The sequence below is a fragment of the Mastigoproctus giganteus genome, chromosome 4 (assembly GCF_048544385.1).
Source record: "Mastigoproctus giganteus isolate SK-2022 chromosome 4, ASM4854438v1, whole genome shotgun sequence".
Taxonomy (NCBI): domain Eukaryota; kingdom Metazoa; phylum Arthropoda; class Arachnida; order Uropygi; family Thelyphonidae; genus Mastigoproctus; species Mastigoproctus giganteus.
The window spans coordinates 232331662-232349473 of NC_143578.1; the positions used below are offsets into that span (position 1 = coordinate 232331662).

The 17812-nt window shown below is 34.1% G+C and overlaps 1 protein-coding gene across 2 annotated transcripts in view; it reads left to right on the plus strand.

The window, feature by feature from the left end:
- Window positions 1-6406, plus strand: part of LOC150087483 (regulator of chromosome condensation-like) — a 120647-nt gene extending 114241 nt beyond the window's left edge. For both annotated transcript variants that reach the window (XM_090372098.1, XM_090372099.1), the window contains one exon: window positions 5762-6406. In XM_090372098.1, the coding sequence (XP_090228224.1) occupies window positions 5762-5952 (191 nt within the window). In that variant the 3' untranslated portion in view covers window positions 5953-6406. The remainder of the gene's footprint in view (window positions 1-5761) is intronic.
- Window positions 6407-17812: the final 11406 nt, after the last annotated feature.

Below are 17812 nucleotides of genomic sequence, written 5' to 3' on the forward strand. Positions count from 1 at the left end.
TGCGTGTACACCAGTGCTAGGAGTTTAGTAAATAAATTTGATGAATTTGAGGTATTGCTCAAACCATCAAAGGCAGATATTGTTGGGATATCAGAGACGTGATGTCACACAGATATAAGGAATGCAGAACTAGAATTTGGGGAGTACAACATCTACAGAAAGGATAGACAGAATAGGAAGGGAGGAGGGGTTATGCTATTAGTTAAGAAATACATAAAATCCAAGGAAGTAAAGCCAGTGGACATTGCTGGACAGTGCAGTGTTGAGTCAGTTTGGTGTGACATAAGCATTGGGAGATCAAAATTGAGAGTAGGAGTGTGCTATAGGCCTAATGACTCTGATGAGTATAATAAGATACTGTACAGGGAAATAGAATGGGCCAGTAAATCAGACAGTGTTATAATGGGGGATTTTAATTTCCCAGATATTGACTGGAATTTGTGGGTTGGTCACTCACACACTAGCAAGGCTTTTGTGGATTTATTGGATGATTGTTTTCTACATCAGCATGTTCGGGAGGCAACTAGAGGGAGGAATACTCTTGATTTGATTATCAGCAGTGATTCTTCATGCATTAAGAGTCTGCAGATAAATGAACCACTAGGTGGCAGTGATCACAGTGTGCTGAAGTGGGATTTACTCAAAGAGGTAACTACCATTATGGGTAAAGAGAAGGGTTATTGCTTTCGTAAAGGCGACTATGATGGACTGAGACAGTATTTAAATTCTATACAGTGGGACCAACTGATGATGTTACCAACAGCAAATGCAAAATGGGAAGCATTCAAAGAACTTATCTTGGAAGCTACTAGGCTTTACATACCAACTAAGAAATATTGTTCAAGGTTTAGGCCTAAATGGATGTCAGATGAACTGATGAGGCATATGGCAGCGAAGAAACATGCATGGGATACATGCAAATCAACACATGACACAGAAGCCTATGATAGATACAAGTTGATCTGTAACCAAGTTACAAAGGAGGTTAGGCAGGTGAAGGCAGATTACGAGAAATCTTTGGCAAGGGATGCAAAGAAAAACAGCAAAGAGTTCTTTACTTATGTAAACTCTAGAAGGAAGGGGATGAATCAGATTGGTCCACTTGATATCGATGGGTCAACTGTTGATGATCCTGCTCAGGTAGCTAACAAACTAAATGAATATTTTGCATTGACATTCACACATGAGGAGTTATTTAGCGAGGGGAAAGCCAGAGGTGTATTCAACTCTAGCAGTAAGCTAGAGAATCTTGTAATAACTGAGAGTAGAGTGGAGGAGAAATTGTTGAAGATAAACACAAGAAAGGCACCCGGGGTGGATGGGTTCTATCCAGTTATATTAAAGGAGGCAGCAAAGGAAGTAAGCAAACCCTTAGCCATAATTATGAGAGCTTCCTTGGACTCAGGGAAGGTACCCACAGACTGGAGATATGCAAATGTGACCCCAATTCACAAAGGAGGATCAAAGGCTGAAACAAGTAATTATAGACCTGTGAGTTTAACTTCTGTTCCAGGAAAATTAATGGAGGCACTAGTTAAAGAAGCACTGCAGGATCATTTAGACAAGACTTCAGTTATAGCTCGGACACAGCATGGTTTTGTTAAGGGCATGGTTTTGTCTTGCCTGACCAATTTGATTGGATACTATGATGCAGTCACAAAGGAACTGGATGCAGGGAATAACTTTGATATTATATATTTGGATCTTAGAAAGGCTTTTGATACTGTTGCACATGGAAGACTGCTGCACAAATTGGAGCAATGTGACATTGGAGGCAAATTGCTGCTGTGGATAAAGGGGTGGCTGAGGGGGAGAAGACAGAGAGAGGTAATCAATGGACACTGCTCGTCGTGGACTAATGTTATTAGTGGAGTCCCTCAGGGCTCAGTGTTGGGTCCATTATTGTTTTCTGTATTTATAAATGATATTGATGAGGGATATTAAGCTTCATGTCGAAGTTTGCAGATGATACAAAGGTAGGCAGGGTTGTCAAGGACACTACTGACACTATGCTGCTGCAACAGGATCTGGAAAGGTTGAGCAGATGGGTCGAGAGGTGACAAATGAAGTTTAACATTGACAAATGTAAAGTACTACACATGGGAAACAGCAACCCCAGAGCAACGTATCAACTCTGTGGTACTACACTGACAGTGGTAGAGAATGAAAGGGACCTGGGAGTGGTTGTGCAGGCAGATATGAAGTTCTCTGAGCAGTGCAGACGAGCTGCAAGAGTAGCTCATGGTGTATTGTCAATGATATATAGGAATTTTTCTAGCAGGGATAAGGAGGTGATTATTCCCTTGTATAAGGCAATGGTCAGGCCACACCTAGAGTACTGTATACAGGTCTGGAGGCCTCATTTCAAGAAGAATGTAGAGCTGCTGGAACGAGTACAGAGAAGGGCAACAAGATTAGTGAATGGAACAAAGGGGTGCTCTTACGAAGAAAGGCTTAAGTTTTTTTTGCAATACACCTCTATCAGATCACCAGCGGGGTGATCTGATAGAGGTGTATAAAGCCTTGGATGGTTTGAGCATGCTCAATGCTGATGGGATTCTTCCTCTCGCTCAGAATAATCACCTGAGAGGGCATAAATTCAAATTGAGGAAAGACAGATGTAGGATAGACGTGCGGAAATTTGCCTTTTGCCAGCGGGTGGTTGGTTGGTGGAACAGACTTCCATCCCTTGTCGTGGAAGTTGATAGCCTAAATAAGTTTAAGGCTCAGCTGGACAGGTATTTTGAATGAACAGAGGGATGAAGTGGAAGTGGTTTTTTTTTTTTGGCTGATGCTGCATAAGCTTGCTTTCTTGCATCAAATGCCTCTACTAATGCTAATGCTAAGTTTCATGCTGTCAGTAGTCTTTTTTTTTTTTTTAATTGCAGGTCCTAAAGTCAAAGTTGAACTAATGAGAAAAGGTGGACAAAATCAGTCATTATGCAATCATCCAGTGTTTGGGAAACATGGACTATTGCCAAAGGCAATTCATGAAGATATGGTTACAACATTGAGGAAGGATGCCCCTTCCTATTCCATGGTTAAGAAGTGGGCAGCAAAATTTGAATGCAGGATGGAGCACCTGGAAGATGACCCATGTGGAAGACATACTACATCAATCACTCAGAGAAAGATTGATGCATCAACAGATCATACAGCATGTATGATCTGTTGATGAGTATTCTACAAGTGATAGTTCAGTACATTGCCAGCATCTTGGGCATCTCATCTGAATGTGTGTACCATATAATAACAGAGGTTCTCACTATGAAAAAGATGTCAGCATGATGGGTTCCAAAGTTATTGACAGCAGATCAAAAACACACAAGAGTTGTCAAGTAAATATTTGCATTGATTTCAAACAGATCCAACAAATTTACTTGCGAGGTTCGTTACCATGGATGGGACATGGGTTCGTCACTTTCAGCCAGAGACAAAGGAGCAGTCCAAACAGTGGAAATATAGCTCTTCTCCCCCCCCCTCAAAAGAATGCCAAGTTGATTCCTTCTGCTGGCAAGGTGATGATGGCATTGATTTTTTTGCAATGTTGATGGAGTGTTGCTAGTGGATTACCTTCAGAAAAGCCAGACAATCATTAAAAGGGCATATTATGCAGACCTTGTGAGGCATTTCCATGAAAACATCAATGGCAAACGTCAAGGAAAAGTCTGCAAATGAGTCTTGTTCCAAACAGAATAATGCATCTGCTCACAAGTCTATCATTGCCATGGCTGCACTGCACGAGTGTTGCTTTGAAATCATGGAGCATCCCCCCACCATATTCACTAGATCTAGCGGCATCAGACTTTCACCTATTTTCTAGTTTGAAAAAAATACCTAGCTGGCATCCATTTCCTCAACCAATTGTGGTGTCATTGCTGCAGTGGATGCATTCCTGGAGGCCCATGAGAAAACTTTGATTCCAACTGCAAAGAATGTGTTGCTGCATTGTTGGCAAAAGTGCATTAGCTTCAAAGGGGACTATGTTGAAAACTAACATGTTATCAGACTCCTAAAATAAATCCTTCATACTCAGGCCATAAACTTTTCAAATGCCCCTTGTACAAGCTAGGAAAACCCAATGTATGTTCAAATCATCATTTAAAATTTAATGAAAGCTTCTGTATAAATTGTTTAAAGCTTCTTTAAGTTTATAAACAGCCAAAATACAATCTGATACATGAGTTTTCTGACTATTTCAATTTTTTTTTTTTCAAGGCATCTGAGCAGTTAAAGGTCTTTCAGTACAGTCTTTATTTTCTAAACTTTCTTTTCACCCGTCTGAATTCTATGGTGCCATTAAAACAGAGTGGTTTAAGATGAGGAATGTATTTCCAGAAGCAGGTTAGCAAAACTGTTAGCAAAATTTGATATTTTCCTGATGTTCAAATTCAACAATTTTTGCACTCAGAAAACTTGATAAAAGAAATGTGCCTCATATGCACACACAGTAACGAAACACATTCTAAATGATTAATAAATTTTCATATATGTAGATGCAGTTAGAAACTTCTAATTTAGCAACAGCAAATCATGCTGTGCTTATTGACTATAATGCTGTGCAGTCAGTCAAGGAATTTTAAAACAACATGACCCTGCATATTCCTGCAAACAACTGGTTAATTTGGTTTTTCATTTTTTTAATGTATGGGTTATGCTAGAGCTAAAAAGCCTTAAGTTACAGAAAGTATATAACTATCCTATATTAGTGCAAATGCATCATTCTGTATACAGCTATAATAATCGCAAACTAAGTTTGCTCATAAAAAGCATAATACATCTCGTATCGTGAAGAAAATCGCAATGAGTTGTAAATTGCATATGATTGTTTTTTCTTCCTTAATTTTGCCTGTGGCCTCTTTATCTGCACAGTCTTTCAAGTGGATAGAGGCCATATAGTAACTTAGACTTTTCATAATACCCTTTTTTTAGAATTGAAACACCTGCCCTTTCTTTTTATAAATGAGACCCCACTTGTTATCAACCAGTGTAGTACTTCATGATCACTGCCATTAAGAGTTCCTGAACTGTTAAACTCTATGATACTATCAAGATCATAAGTGATGATCGGGTCCAGAATATTCTGTCTCCTAGTACTTTACCCCCACTTACTGGTATAGATAGCGGCCATCTAATTGATTTAAAAATTTTGCATGTAATGGGGTTCAACTAGGTTCCTTCTCAGTTGTAATCAGTAAGGGGTAGATTTAAATCTAGAGGCTCATATTCATACTCTATGGCATATTCCTGCTCTCATTTTTAATTTGCTGAAATTTACTTGAGCATGAATACTACTTTTTCTCAGATATTCAGAGAATTAATAAAAATTTGTTGATCACCTACAACTATATTTAAACCTAGAGAGTAGTTTCAAAAATTTTAAATCAGATTCTGAAAGTGTGCAGACTTTGACACTCTTAGAATTCATTGAAGTTTTACATTGACAATTACAGACCAATGTAAATTAATGAAATTAAAATGCATGTGCATTCAAAAAATTACAGTATGTACATTATTAATATATTTATATAGGAATAAAATTGATTATTATGATCAAGTTAAATTTCTAGAACCTACTTTGAATTTGAAACATCACAAAACAAAAGTGTTATGTTTTGATATTTTGGGGCGTCATGGTTCTTTTAATGTGAAATTACAAATATATAATGCTTGTTGAATTTTACTAATTCTTTTTGAAATGTTCACATTATAATGCTCACATGCACATTTATTTTTATTTATTTATTTTTTTCCTCATTAGGAAAAGTATATTCATGGGGTATGGGAACAAATGGTCAACTTGGGCATGGCAATGAAGATGATGTTTATGTTCCAAAATTAATAGAGGGAAATGCATTGGCTTCAAAAACTGCTATTCGTGTTTCTGGTGGAGGCCAGCACACAGTAATTCTATCATGTGAGAAAGAAGACAAAGCGAATGGAAATAAATAAGATTTTAAGTATTTTAAATAGACATAAAAGAAAAAAAAAAAACATTTATGTAAAATAAATGCATACTTTCATTAATTCATCAGAATAGAAGTGAAATGTATCATTTTCCTTCCTTCTCTGTAATGCACAGTCATTTGCTAAACCTGTTTGATGCTAGCAGGTACCATCATATCATTGTGTCATTTTAAAATTTTAAAGCAAGTATCACTTAAAAGCATATTGTAATAATTGTCATTTCAAAAATCAATAATAGCAAGAGAGAATATCATCTGTTTCCAGATTTTATACATTCAGAGAGTAAAAAGATTCAGAGAGTTAAAAGATTCTGATGGTAATATTTAAAGTACGTAAGCTACATCAAAAACAAAGTGTATAACAGTATATTTTCAATACATGATTATCGTATGTATTAATATTGCTGTTACCAAGCACATAGCATCCATGGTCCGATCATTTCATGGTTTTTAATTCATATATTTTTGTGCAAAATATATGAAATTCAACAAAAAAAGTATATGAATGCAAAGCTCTTATCATATAAATCACCCACCTGTTTGCCCTGTGTGTTCGAATGGTTATTTATAGGCGTGATTATGTGATCCTCTGAGAGATATTTCATTAAATATCATGAATGTTTTAGAAACTGTTTTAAGTGTGTATCTGTTATGTTATATAAATTTTGGTTTATATCATCGTGGAAAAATTAATACAAGGATAGTCTTAATTATATATAAATACACATTTTCATTTAGATTACATTACTTACATGACCATTATTGTGCCATTAAAACAAGGATAATGGAAAAATGCGTCTGGGAGAAAGTGTATATTTTTTATGTAGTGTTCTAAATTTGTTTAAAGATAGGGTGCACCTTCTTAATAAAAAAAAAATAAATTAAAAAAATTGGAAAGAGACTAATCATTCCAGGAAATTACCACTGAAGGCAGCTGCACTTATCTAGTCATCATAGGCAAAAATGCTGTTGCAAATATCTTCAAGAAGTTAAATCTTTCTCTTTTCATCTGTGATTAATGGCATGTATTTAAATATGGCAAAAGCTTAACAGTACCCACCTCTTGAACCGTTCATAACATAATTTGTATATAGAATTTATATGAATTATGTGATAAATGGTTCAAGAGGTAGGTACTGAACTATTAAGCTTTTGCTATATTTCAATATACGATTATACCAACAGTACTTTAAGTCATAACTATAAAATTCACTATAGTATGGCATGTGTAACTAAAAGCAATCCATTTGTACTTATCTGATAAAAATAATAGGAGAAAAACTCAAAGATGACATCTTAATTCTCGGCCATTTAGAGATTTTAATTGCATTTTTGTTATTATCATAACCTAATTATGATATTCGTGCTATTCACATTGCGAATATCAAGCTCTTGTGCCTGATTATTCTGAATCAGTTTCACATATAAATAAACTAACTTGGAGTGTTACTGCCCCACTAGACATGAACAACAGATTACAAGGACAACTTCAATTAGTAAAAAACATTTTAAATTGATTTCATGGTACTGCAGACTTATTCTACAATGATACTTGTGCAAGTATTTTGTTAAAGATATGAAATTTAAGAAATCATATATAGTACAACTTCAACACAACACAGCTTTTTGAATTGTAGGTGCAATGTTGTCATAAATTAACAATATTTGAATTTCTTTCCTCTTGTCCAACACTTGAAAGTTACTATAAGCATATTTACAAAGAATGCATTCTGATCATAGCTATCATTTATTCTTGTTTTACTTGTTTTTGAGCAGTCAGTAAATGTGTTATTGCAACCTAATATTTTATATCAGAACTGTGGAACTGCATTTTCCATCTGAGATGAAATTGCTGTCCCATTCAACCAGTTAGAAGGTGGAATAGTTGAATTTTATTTTTGCTGTCATGGTGCATTGAGCTCAGAAAGCAAAGGTTGACGTGTCCAGGATAATGTAGAATTGATATGACTTTGAGAATGGCAGTAAGAAGGTTGCAATATGTTCTGTGTTTTATATGGCTCCCTCAGCAATTCAGAAAGTTTGAGGAAACAGGGACACAGGTTACATATGCTGAAGATAGGTTTAGATACGCATTTGAGATGCTTTGACCAAAACCACCACCTAGGCTGAAGCCTGTCCGAGTTTTGAGTTCAAAATTATTAGTTGGTTAATATAAATTAATATAACGCAAAAAAAAAAAAAAAAACCATTTTAAATAACAGCTACTTAGCCTCATAGAGGAATCGGATCTTGATCTTATGATAGGTTTAGACAACCGATAGTCACTGATTTCTTTGTGTGACTGCAAATTAATAATGCTTGAATTATAATATAGTACCTAATTCTGTAATGTAGAATAGCAATGTATTGAGAAGAGGACATTATGTGATAGCTTTTAAAACTAATAAATTATGTTTAATTTAATGTCATATCAGGGGGGGAGTTGATATTTTAGCCTTTCTTTTTGTATAACAATAAACTAAATATAAGTGGAATAAGTATTTTTTTCCCTTAATGCTTTTAAAATAATGATTTCTTCATTATTATTGCATAAAGCTACTACCATCTATCATTTCTGCAACTTCTTTATATTGATGGCATGTATTAGCAAATAGAGAGAGAATTAGTTTGTGAACAGAGAAAGATCTTTCAATAGCAATAGACATAATTGGACATCATTATGTGTAACATGAAAATAATAATGGAAATACAACAGAAGGGCCGACTGGGCTAGCCGGGTGGGTAAAGCACCTGCCTGGCAACCCAAAGGTCGCGGGTTCAAATCCCGCCTCGGGCTTGGATCAAAGTACTGCAAAAACCTTGGGAGGTGCATTATGGCCACAGAAGCCGATGCGCCAATAACTACCAAAGGGAAAAAAAAAAAAAAAACAGAAGGAAGAAATGTATTGGTGTAGTCTGGCATACTTGCTGATTGCAAGATTGCTGGAAATGACCTTGATATTTCTTGCAATGCATTTCCACATTCACCCTTCCTGATTGTAGGTTGTCTGGTGTCCACAGCAATTAAAGAATCATCTAAAGAAATACCATGACAAGAGTTTCAATACTTTTGATCTTTTGATGAATGTTTGCTGTGCAAACAGCACTGCTTGCATCAAAGGGGAAAAACTATATCTTTGATATCATTTAAGCTTTGATGAAATAAGCAGCTTCAAGCCGAATGCTCTCTAGGCAGAACTGGGGGGGTGGAAGAAAAATATCAAGCAGAATTTTTATGTAGTTCCATACACAAAAGCTACTCTGGAAATGACAGAATATTAGATTATTCACATCAGGGAACATACGTCCCACTCCTCTGTCATGATGTGTATCAAACAAGTTATATAAGTTAGGTTCAGGTAGAATACCGCCAGTGTGATTTTCCTCTGACTTTTCTAGATTTCACAAGGAATTTAGAAATGGCACCAAATTTTCAGAGTATGATTTAGTTTGGAGTAAGGGAATGCATAAATACACACAATGGAATTTCTGTAAACCTAATTTTTTAACACTGCAAATTGTAATTTAAAAATAATTCATATGGTTTGTTAACATTTCTTCTTTTATACAGTAATTTTTTTAAGAAATACCACACACTGTTCTTTTCACATTAGAGCTTTATTTGGATGTTATATGTGTGTTTTTTTTTACTTTATTTTACTTTATCTTTGGTAGAACACATTCTCAGGGATGTGTACATAAATGTTTGTTAGATTTCTTTAAACCTATCACAAGTGTATGGGGACCTTGCAAGCCCCACTGATAATAAAGTCTCAGTGCCATGCATAAACAAACTTGTCTCTTTTAAAAATTCACCAATTCACCAATAATTAATGGAGGGAGAAAAAAAAAAAAGCTAAATTGCAGACCAAAGTATGAATGCCTGTTGGCCTTGACTCTTTAGAAATAGCGTCAAATTAATTTACAACATAGGAAAACTATTTGAAAGTTGTCCATTATTATATTTAATGCTACTTTTCTCACCTCCATAAAGTAATTTACATTGCTCTTCTAATTATTTGTATTTTTGTTGAAACACTGAAACTCGGAATGTTTTCAGTTTTGTTTCAATGATCTGTCATTATGCCTAATGGCCTGCATATCAAATTACTTGCATCTTAATTTCCACTACTGTAAAACACTATGGAAATTCAGTGTGGAATTTTATGATGAGATTGTTTGCTCTGTGTGTCTGACCTTCTCAAATTTTCTTCTCTTTTTCAGTCATGTTCCTTTTTGTGATCTGGAGAAGTGGTTCACTGCTTTGTTTGCCAGGAATGTAATTGATAAGCAAGTTGAATTCTTGAAATTATAAGAACCATTTCAAGGTTCCTTATCCTTTGTGTTATGGACAAATGAAAAGAGCTTGTGATCTGAATTAACAATTATTTTCTAGCCTAGGATGGATTGAGATGGAGCACAAGTAACTGCTTCCTTGAAAAATTGAAAAGTCTTGTTGGATGTGCTCAGAATGATGGAAATGATGAATTTGTCTATTTGAGTTTAGCTTCACACTCATATCACAACCAATGAAACATACTGTTCATCCAACAGGCTTTTAAAATCTTTACTAATTTTTTTAAAGTAACTGTTTTTACTGCCAGTATAACTATAAAGGAGAACAAAGATGTTTGGAACAGTTCAGTTTATCATGTAGTTCATATAAGTAATTTACTTCCATAATAAATATTTGTTCAGAGTAATTTGCATGCTTGTTTCCTTTTCTCTGCATACATCTCACTATAGCAGCTCAAATCATTGTCTGTGTTTCGGCAGACTTTCATGCTGCTATTGAGGTTAGGATCAAAATCCATAAGTTGTTTTAAAATTTCAGCAATGTGAAACAATTCTTGGAATTCCTTTGAAGTTATCTTTGTTAGGTGCATTTTCATCCTTATTGCAGTCATCTTCATATGCACGTTGCTGATTGATATTAAGGAGGTCATTATTGTTCATTTCTTCTGAATGTTGAATCTAATAACTCCCAAATATTTGCAGTATCTACTTCATTAAAACCTAGTTCTTGCCTGATGTTTGCTATTTCTTCAACAGAAGTTACTTGCTGACTAAAGCTTACGAAATAATTCGTTTACACAGTGAGGCAGAAGTTTTTTCCCCACAGCTCTCATATTGCTCGATGTCACTTGATGTCATGACCCATGAATACACTAGTGTTCAATGAAAGCGCATCACCCCTTAAAATTGTAATCGTTATCTAAATAACGTAAGTATATGGTAATATTTCTCACAGATTGCATCAGATAAGATTGACGTGAGTAGGTGATGACATAATATTGTAATCAGGCAACAGTGAGGGTGGGGGGATAGATATCTTTCCAAAAACTCAAGAATACTGGTTCTGCTGATAGGAAAAAAGGAACCGGACCCAAATGAGTCTCTATGCCGAAACAAGGCCATGTTTTGAAGCATGCTTATGCCTTAAGAAGCGTAAAGCTGCTTCGTCTGAGCTGAAAAGAGAATGGGAAGAACATACAGGAGTGGTAGAAAGTGCAGTAACAGTCAGAAGATGCCTCTTCAAAAATGGACTTGTAGTTCGTTGTTCTAAGAAACCCCTTCTCACACAAAAAATGAAAAAGGCTCAATTAATTTGGTGTAAGGAGCATGTCAAATGGACCTCCGAGCAGTGGAAGTCAGTTATTTTCTTGGATGAAAAGAAATTCAACCTTCATGGCTCTGATGAGAGATAAACGATTTGCCGTAGACATGGTGAAGAATACCATCCAGACTTTTTGGTGTCTATAGCGAGATTCCCTACCAGCCAAATGATATGAGGGTGCATTTCGTATCGCAGAGTATGTCACCTGCAGTTTATTAGAGGTTCTGTAAATGCCAATGGATACCTGGTTATATTGGAAGGCAAATTGCTGCCAACCATTAGAGACCATTTCAACCTGCCAAGTAACTGCATCTTTCAGGATGATTTTACACCTTGTCATCTGGCGAAAAGTGTAAGTAGGCACTTTTGTAGTTACTTTAGCTTCATTTCTGCATTAGAGGTTCAACAGTAATGCATTTACATTTGTTACAATGGTTGGAAGAACAGTCCATTACAACTGTTAGCTAGCCAAGAAACATCCTGGACCTGAATCCTATAGAGAACTGTTGGTATTGTGTGGAATCTGCAGTTGCCAGAAAGAAACCAAAGACCGTTGAACTTCATAATTCGTGTTTGGAACCACGAACTATCAGTTGATTATCTTGAGAAATTGATCTTGTCAATGCCTCGACGGTGTGCTGCTGTCATCAGGGCCTGAGGCGGTGCAACTAAATATTAGTTTGCATTTGGTGAACCTTTCATTTTGTTTTCCATTTAAAATGATAAACTGAAGCAAATTGAAGGCTTCTGATAACATTCCAGCCATAATTGTGGTGTTTACCAAAACTGTTGTATAAAGGTTGCAAATGCTCATTTTGGAATATTTCGAGAGCACCTGTCAAATATTACTTAGCTTTGCTTTAACTATTAATAAATATCTTATTTATATTTCTATTTGTGATGCTAGTCGTTAATGTAACACACCATTGCCAAAAAGGGTTAGAAATGTGAAATTCCTAGGTGATGCACTTTCTTTGAACACCAGTGTATTTTCAATGCTATAATTTTTCCAAAACAACACCAGCGTAATCGGCTTGTTACCTTTAGTGGCTTGAATTGCCTGTTCAAAGGTTCTTTTCAAGCCTTATAAAAGTTGCAATGATCCCTTGATCTATAGGCTGTAAAATTGATGTCGTATTCTGTGGTAAAAATATTACCTTCATGTTTTTACATAAGTCACCTACTGCAGTGGGATGGCCAGGGGCATTATTCAAAAGCAACAAAACTTTAAAACTAAGATTATTTTCTTCACAAATAATTTCTTTGCAATTATTGAGCAACTATCTGGAAAACAGCCATGTTAAGTGAATTTTAATCAGTGTTAAATAAATTTTGGCAATGATTTATAAACCATGCTAATTCGAAAAACGTGTTAATCAGAATCATGTAAAGCAGGAGTGTAAAGCTGTGTATATATATATATTATTGCCATTATATGTGATATTTTGTTATTAGTGTTTATATAATTACTGAGTAGAGAAAAAAATAATCTGAGATATTCATAAATGCCATCACTATAAAACCTAATATGAATAGTGGATCATTAGCTGAATAGGTTGCTTTTTGAAAATTTAATTACATCCTTCAATATGTGTTTAATTAGTTTAAAAAAATAAAAAAAAGAACATCTCTGGTTATTATGCCATAAATGCCTAAAAGTGCTCAAAAATTGAAAATATATTTAAATTATTTTACAAAATTTAAAAAGTAAATAAATAACCCTTTTATTGTTATAAATATAATATTTTAGCATTGTGGGATCATTATAATTGTGACTGAAAAAATCCATACAAAACAATGAATGCTTGTACTATAGAGTTTCACCTTGGGGGTTGGGGTTTACAACAAAATAAAATAAAAAAGTACTTATACAACATATAAATGAAGCAAATAACTTTAAAATATAGCTTATTACATATATAATTTTCCTGGTGTACTTAATACTTAATATTTGTTATTAACTTGAAAGAAATAATCCAGATTATCATTCTGGCACATTCTGAAAAAAGGCAGATCCGTATTTAAAAGTTTTATAGATTCCAATTTTAAAAAAGTTGGCAGATATGTGCAAAAAAAAAAAAAACAACCCCATCTCTGATTCCATTCTCATATTCTTATTTTTCCTTAATTTCTTATAAATATATATATTTTAAATTTTATCTTTACAGTAATTTTAAGAAATCAGTTTGACCTGAACATGCTATAAAGGAAAAAGGCAGGTTTTGGTTAAGAATTCTCATTTGGAATGTGTAGCTCTTTCAAAAATTGAAGTAATACCTGTTTAAGTTTTGAAGTTTTAAACAGGTAAACATTTTTAAAAGTTTTAAACATTGAAGTTTTACCTGTGCAAGGAGCTGTATCCATTATGTCATGTAAGTTTTGGGCATATTAGTAACTTAGGCTCTATTGCACCATTGTGTATTATGTCTATACAAGTGTGTTCATAGGCTTGAATTTGCACGTTGTGCGGTGTGAAAAACCTGAAATAACTCATGGCCAGGGATGAAGAAGGATTCTACATCTTCCACCTGAGATCGGTTAACTACAGCCCTAATTGAAGAGTCCACATAGAAAAGATTTTCAGTCATTGATGGGACTTGAAACCAGAAAACTTGAACACTATATCATAGTGTCCTCTATAAAGACAAGATAAAGTGTACTTATGGTTTTTTTTTTTTTTTTTATTATTTTTTATTGCACTAAGATAGAGATGAATTTTCAAATTCATATTAATATTTTAAGTTTCTTAATATTGTTTGATCTAATTGAGGTAATTTGGTCTAACTTTTGGTCTGAAATTAAGGCTGAAATACTTAAATATATTTGAACTTCTCTAGGCTAAAATGCAGTATTACACTTTATTGTGAATTTTATTTCAGTGTTAGTAATGTAGCTGTTTAGGTGCTGTCATATGGTTTTATTTTCCATTAGCTTGCTGAAATGTTTTTGACGTTGTAAAGTATTAAAATGTTATCTTTAGGAACTAATAGTAATATTTAGTACAGTGGCGTTTAAACTCATTTAAAAGATTATTTCAGGTGAGATTTCTTGCTATAATTTCACTAGAATTTTCTTGTGTGTTAAGAAAAGTAAAATTCATATATGGTTCTGAATTTATTATAAAGCGAGTTGCTTCAGGTAGATATGGGTTCCTTGAAATTAAGGAGCAATCAATTTAATTTTTTGTAATAATAATAGTTATGAGCAGTATTTATGATAGTTATCATTGCAGTGAAAATATTGTGACACTAAAAATCTTCTGCAACATAGTTTCTAAATGTTTGGACTTTATGGACCAGTAAAACTCCAATGAAAGTTTCAGGGTATAGTGCCCTACTTAATTTACCTTTTTTGTTTACTGTTGTGAAATCTAGCAGTACCTAACATACTATGGCCTACAATTAATATCCAGACACTTGCATATCAATAAATAACCTTTATTTACAGGAAAACTTGTGTTGAAAACCTTTGACAGCCTCTGATCTCTGTGGAACACTTTCTACTAGTTTATTTTTAAATTTCCTCTGATATTTTCTGACATTAGGCCTTCAAAGTGGCAACCAGTTCAGATCTGCTTGTCTGACCCACTTGGGTAGGATGTGACCATCAAAGGAGGGGTGCAGGCATTAATGGTAGGCAGTGTATACACACACACTGTTCTTCTTTTAATTATTACTGATTGGCTAGATTTCAATGATGGTCTTTCATCAATCCAGTGATCGAGAACCACTTTTCTGCTACATATGCAAATCATATTCAATCATCTTGAAGTTGTTCTTTTTAAAGTATCCTTCCTTTCATATTTCTTCAGGTAGACCCTTTTTATGATATTCTTGGTGCTTTTTGTGAGTTTTTGACTTCTGCAATACTGGTAAAATGTTTCATTAAAGAAAATAATAAGAAAAAAATATCAGATTCGATAATTGGACATCTTTTGGGTAGTGAAGTTGCTGTGCACTTCAAATAGACTTCCTTTTTTGTTTCAATCATAAGTGGAATTGAAATGTCTGATCACCTTTATTACTCCTCCAATCAGAACTTCATATGCAATATCATGGATTTTCAGTTCTGCTTAGCTTTGACTACAGGCTAAACCAGATGTGTTGAATTCCATTGTCAATTACACAGTGCTGCTCTCTTTATACTGAAAAGAATTCCAAAGACCTTTACTGCTGAATGTTTGAGTTGCTTCAACTTTTTCATTTTTTTTTTTTTTTTATTTGTAAGGAGAAAAACACAATTACTTTGAAGTTTTATTTTCAGTCTACTTTTCAGAATTTCCCAGACTTTTGAGGAATTATCCTCAAGTGTTTCTGTTTGATGACAAACAGTAGTAGAGGAAGCTTGGGGAAGAGCTTGGTTTATGATTGATGATGATGGAGCACTGATTTCTTTATGTTTACTGCTGACTTTACAGCTCCAACTAGTTTTCATAAGGCTATATGAAAAATGTTTAGTCAGTTATGTTTATTTATTCATCAGAATGGAATTGACTTTAGAAAGGCTAAGGATATGCATTTTGTAGTAGGGTAAGCTGTTCCAATGGACTTTTAACACCTATAGTATCAGGGGGAGGTTGTTAGAATGAACAGTGCCTGTTTTTTCAAGTCAATCTTGACTTTCAGTGTGAGTAATAAATGCTAGATTATAATGATGAGGTACAGTTTGGTCATTTCTGAGTAGTGAATGTAACTGATGGACTTTACTTGGGAAATAAGGGAAGAGAATTTTTCACTTATAGCCATGACTTAAGCTGTCATTGAGTATGAAATGTGACTTGCACATTACTGGAATTTATATAAATTTTGAAGCCACCAAGTGCCAGTACTTATAGAAATGTGGACTTAAGATCATCATGAGTATGTATCCCCCACTAATTACTTTATTTTGTGATTCATTTCAAACCAAATGTATAGTACATGTGAGGATATCCTTATAGAATTGTTTTTATTTCACTCAATCATTTTGAAACAAGATGGTTTTTATTCGAGTTATAAGTGCAACCTTGTTTGTAATTCTGGTGTTTAAATACAGTTTAAATCAGATTTGCAGTATAGGTGAGGACATTTTATTAAATGAAATGAATAACCCACCTCCACATTTTAAAAGCAATAGTTCATTTATTGATTGTAATATTGAGAAACTGAATGCAAAACCATTACTTATTTACAGATGATATTACTGAATCTGCTTTGGAACTATGTTGTAATGAACAAAAGAAAAAATTTCCTTTCATCTATCCTAATATTTCTAGTTTTTAATCAGTTCTGACAGCCTCCAACTATGAGTAGTTTGTTACAAATAAGAGCAGCAATATGTATCTTCATTATTTTCATAAAGTAATTATTGTCTACATTAATTATTGTAAACATTCAGAATGAAAGATCACTTCTTCACTTGACACATTGATAATCTGTTTAGCACCCCTGACCACTTGGCTGTGTTGCACTTTAAATACAGAGCAGTGAGAAATGTATATTAGAAATGATCTGGGGGTCCCATCCTTTTGATAAACACATTCATCTTTGCTTTTATGTTTTTTTTTTTTTTTTTTTGCCAGGTAATGCTAATTGATCAATTTGCTTTTCTTGCTGGCATGTTTTTTGGTCGTCAAATCTTAGTGAGCATCAGAGAGAGAGAGAAAAAAATAAATCCTACATGATATTAGAAGTTTGAATTATGCACTAATAATGGATTGGTAATTAAAGGAAATTAGTATGGCAAACTTTTTTTTATACCTAATAGGTACAAGAGTCTACAAATTTTTTTTTTTTTGTTCATATATATACTGGATGGAGAAAAGAATAATTACTTTATGAAGAGCAGCAATATGTATCTTCATTATTTTCATAAAGTAATTATTGTCTACATTAATTATTGTAAACATTCAGAATGAAAGATCACTTCTTCACTTGACACATTGATAATCTGTTTAGCACCCCTGACCACTTGGCTGTGTTGCACTTTAAATACAGAGCAGTGAGAAATGTATATTAGAAATGATCTGGGGGTCCCATCCTTTTGATAAACACATTCATCTTTGCTTTTATGTTTTTTTTTTTTTTTTTTGCCAGGTAATGCTAATTGATCAATTTGCTTTTCTTGCTGGCATGTTTTTTGGTCGTCAAATCTTAGTGAGCATCAGAGAGAGAGAGAAAAAAATAAATCCTACATGATATTAGAAGTTTGAATTATGCACTAATAATGGATTGGTAATTAAAGGAAATTA